This window comes from Pterocles gutturalis, unplaced genomic scaffold (genome assembly GCF_000699245.1).
Source record: "Pterocles gutturalis isolate BGI_N339 unplaced genomic scaffold, ASM69924v1 scaffold36886, whole genome shotgun sequence".
Lineage (NCBI taxonomy): Eukaryota > Metazoa > Chordata > Aves > Pterocliformes > Pteroclidae > Pterocles > Pterocles gutturalis.
In genome coordinates this window covers 12,808-17,281 of record NW_010106715.1, presented here as the reverse complement: position 1 = coordinate 17,281, position 4,474 = coordinate 12,808, and the positions used below count along the sequence as shown (strand labels likewise).

At 41.5% G+C, this 4,474-nt stretch overlaps 1 protein-coding gene across 1 annotated transcript in view; it reads right to left on the bottom strand.

Annotated features, from left to right (window-relative positions):
- Positions 1-1,229: 1,229 nt before the first annotated feature.
- LOC104472277 (multiple epidermal growth factor-like domains protein 6) overlaps positions 1,230-4,474 on the bottom strand; it is a gene marked incomplete at its 5' end in the record, with an annotated part of 14,659 nt that continues 11,414 nt past the window's right edge. Inside the window, 2 exons of the mRNA XM_010087875.1 lie at positions 1,230-1,570; positions 2,614-2,742. Coding sequence (XP_010086177.1) covers positions 1,491-1,570; positions 2,614-2,742 — 209 coding nt within the window. The remainder of the gene's footprint in view (positions 1,571-2,613; positions 2,743-4,474) is intronic.

Genomic DNA, 4,474 nt, shown 5'->3' with positions numbered 1-4,474 from the left:
AATAACAAGACAACTTCCATGAATTGTTGCATATCGTTTGTTTCGTACTGGGGACAGTTAATGACTGCAGATGTTTTTAAGACCTGAGGTGAACCCTGGGATAAAGCTGTTCCTTCACCTACTCATTATCCAACTGCAATAACAAACAACATTTTTAAAAATCATAAGTTAGCATCAAGTATTGTCACTTTGTCTTTTCTAAGACAAAAATCTTCTCTTGCAGAGTTGCAATTTGTTATGGTGTGTGAATGGTAGTGTGAACACAAGACCTGGAACAGCATGTACTAACATGTTTGCTGAGCCCATGGTCCTGACACCCTTTAATAAGTGCACTTTTAGTCTAGTCAAACTCAAGAGGATACTACATAGGTTTAGTAACTCCTAACCTAAAGAGAGGTATAAAACAGGCACTCTGAAATCCTTTATTCTGGTTAACTCAGTATTAAAATAGAGAACATTATTTCTTTATAATGACTTAGTCCTACATTAAAGAACAACCTGTCTTAACAGACAAAATAGCACCAAAATGTCTTTGTTCCATTAAGCGACCAACGGCAGCTGTTGAATGGTATCAGGACTTTTAAAAGCTTAATCAAACTATTGTGCAGTAAAAGCACATTATAAACTTTTACATAAAGAACACAGAGATTATCTGTAGACATCTATCCTTGCTTACTATCTGCTTTCTCCATCCAAGATAAAACTGTCTTCTGCATTAGAAAGTACTGTTTCGTGAGAACTGCTGCACAGTGTGTCTTGACAAACCACCGAGAAACCCAACTGACAAGATGGGAGAATGCAAAAGCGAGAAGAGCCTGACAGATGGCATCCTGCTCTTTGGAAGATGGACTCAGATGTAAGCAAGACATAGATGGAGACCTTGCAGTCAGTCAATCCATGCTAGAAATGTTGTACGTACTCTAAAATTAATTAACGACTTATAAAGGACTGCGGTGGATTCTCCTTCAGTTGCAAGTTTAAAATGAGATTGGACACTTTTCTAGAACACACAATGTTATTCAAAGAAGAATTAATTTGGTGAATCCCACTAGTTTCTGTGCAATGTGATTTTGCAGTGGATCCATATTGGCTTCATAATCTGTGAAACGCTCAAACTTCATGCTGGTTGTCAAGCAGGTTTAGAAAGTCACTTATCCGTGGTGTGGCTCACTGCAAGTTGATATGTTACATACTGCTTATCCTGATACACTTTGGAGCTGGCCTTACTAAAAACATGTCCAAGCTTCCAAACAATGAATTTATATTATGTATCAGAAAGAATGTCCAAAGCACATTAATGGAGGCTAGGAATAAATACCATAAAGCAGATTCAACTTTTAAAAAGGATCCAGCTACTAAATGGCCTCTGTAGTCTTCCATAAGAAGTGTGAATATTTCAGTACAATTCAAGCTGAATTGAATAACTGTTTTCATATCCAAATTCAAATACCTTCTGTGCATATAAAACAGTTCATTTATTAGTCCAAATGTTACTGTTGTAGAGCTCTTGGAAAAATATTCCCTCTTTCTTGAGTTTGTTCTTCATAAAAAGGAAGCTTTGGAGGGCCACCTAGAGAATTAAGCAGAAACACTGTTTCAGGTTTATAAAACATAATACTGAAATATTACATAGATTATACAATTTACACTTAAATAACTCAATAAATGGTATTCTTCAAAAGAAGTAGAGGACTGAGTTACACTGGCCTCCTCACATAGATAGAGAGCAGGCAAAACAATAAGACATCTCTCAAATGGAAGGTTCACAAAGTGTTTCCTAAACTAAATGCAGAATTGTATGGTATCACTATCAAGCCAGTTGTGATAAGATTACAAATGGGAAGAACCTTTCACACACAGTACTATATCTTTTTAAGAAGAAAATGTATATAAATTTAAAAAACCCTCCAAAACTCTTTTGTGATAGTGCAATAAATTATTTAGCAGCTTCACAGATCAATCCAAGACTACTTTCCAATGGTTTATCTACTTATCTGGCTCATCACATCTTGCCATGCTCTTCAAAACCTGACACCTCTACAAAAAGTAAGTAATGTGATGGTGTGCACAGCAAGTAACCCTCCTTATTCACCTTCGAGAGGCTGTGGATATCAACTATTTCTGGGCAAGATTTCACACTGGCAGGCTCAGAAGAGCATACAGCTCTCCAGCACAGCTGTGCTGGAGGCAGCCCCGGGAATCCTTGAGCAGGCTGTGCAAGATCTCAGCCTGCTCTGAGGGGAAACCACTGCACTGAGTCAGTTCAGCTTGGCCAAGACCTCACAGCCACCTGGAATGACTCCTGACATTTTCAGTGCCCCCTGGCATTTGCAACATCAGGATCTTGGACCCTTAGGAGGGCAGCACACACCAACACAACCCTTCCAGGCAAAGCTGTTGCTACAGCAGGCTCTGAGCTTTTCCATCAGAGATGGAAATGCCGAGTGGCTTCTGCCTCACAAAGCCCGACACCGAAGAAACTGGTGCCTGCTGCTGAGCACCACGTTGGTGTGGTGGGTTGATACGCCCGTCCAAATGGACTTCCGATCACCGTTACGGTCAATGCATGATTTCTTCTCCTAAGAAAGCCTGCACATCTCCAGCTTGTGTTACCTTCTTTGCAGGTTGGCCCCATCCACGTGGCTGGGCATATGCAGTTACCATTGTACGGATTGCACTGGGATTTGCTGGCACACTGGCATTGCAGGGAGCAGTCAGGGCCGTACCGGTCTGACCTGCAATCTGGAAAGAGAGATGTGTTTAGAAGAGGGTGAGTGCTCCCTGGTAGTCTCCCTGTTCTCTGGGATCAGGAAGCTGCTTAGACACCTACATCTGTTAACATTAAACCACGACATTTTGGAAAGCTTTGCAGTCCTCCAGTTTCATCTACCGCATGATCTGCCCAATCTGTAGCCCAGGTGTCCTAAAGAAGTTCCCAGAAGGGAAATCATTCCTGGTGTGAAAACAGGGGTTGACAGCCCAACAGAAAAGATCTTAGGATCTGCTCAGGAAAGTTACTCAGCATCCTGGATCAACATTATCTCCTGCAGCTCTCCACCACATGTCTTGGCTGTCTGTGTGTGCCAACAAAGAGCCTGCCCTCAAAGAATGTGAAATTCAGAATTAAACCATTTTATTTATACTCTTATGTCTTACTCCAATTGCACAATTCTGCTGCCTCCTGGCAAATTAAACTCACAAAACATCTCACTCCCAAATACGAATACATTTCATACCTAGGCTGATAAATTCTCCTTGCAATTTTTTCATGCAGTCAGAGTACAGGCAGGAAGGAAAAGTTAGCAGCAGGTCACAAGGCAGGGTGCTGAATACACCGTAAACAACAGCCCTCTCTCCCTCACCTCGCTAGAAAATACCGTGAATAACCAAGGCTCACGCTTTCTCACACAGGCACCATTAAGTAAATAAAGGTGCTGCTGAGCCCCGCATCAGCTGCAGCCCCAGCACGTGGGAGAACTCTTCCCATGCGCCCAGAGCTTGGCCTTTTCAATTAGGAAATGTTATGAGAAAAGGTCTCCTCGAACACCTCTGGACCTGACTTTAATTTATGTAATACTACATTTTCATGTTAATAACAATGTGTATTTAAGACATCTGTTTGAAAGTCTGCAATGTTAATTTACTACAGAAAAAGAGCGCCCATAAAAGTCTGTTATATTCTCTCTATTTTTTTTTTTTAATTAACATTTTGCCAGTTTAATGGGTGCTTTACCAGAGCTCAAATTAAAATCAGGCCTTTTATCTTTATGGCTGCTGCACAGTCACAGCTGCTCACAGTTATATCACAGATGAACTGAGCCTAATTGAAAATAAAAATGCAAATAAAACCTACCCCATAACAGCTTTTCATGGACTGGGCTACCCTAGCTGATTTAAGAAAAATAAAAATGAGTCCTAGAGTTTGCAAGAAGCAAAACCTTGGTTCACATTTTTGGTGCCGAGCTTCCCCCTTGCGTTCCACTTCTGCCGAAAATTTTGCTGGGAAGAACTCTGGACACCTAGTGCCAAGCTGGTTGTGGGGGTGGCTGGTGACCCCTGTTGGACCAGCATCTGCAGACTGGGTGGCTTTGACTTCTGACCACAGGACAGTGCGGAGAGGGAAGCAAATAATTTTTGTTTTGCAGGTTGCACTAGCACTCAAGCTCCCAGCAATTACATTGCATTAACAACAAGCTGTTTAAAGCCATTTCCTGCCCTATCCTAAGAACAAAAAGAGAAATAATATTCCCCCACTGTGATTCGGGGTCAGGATCATGGTTCCTGGTGTGAACCTCCAATATCAGCACATGGGCATTCACTCTTTTTATCTTCTTTGCCACAACAACATAGGGATTGCAAATCTATTCCTACACTTGTTTAAACACGTGCAATTCCTTTTACCCTAAATTTACACCAGCATAACCAGGATCAGATCAAGAACCTGGCCTGCCATTGCTGCCTCTCAACCCTGCAA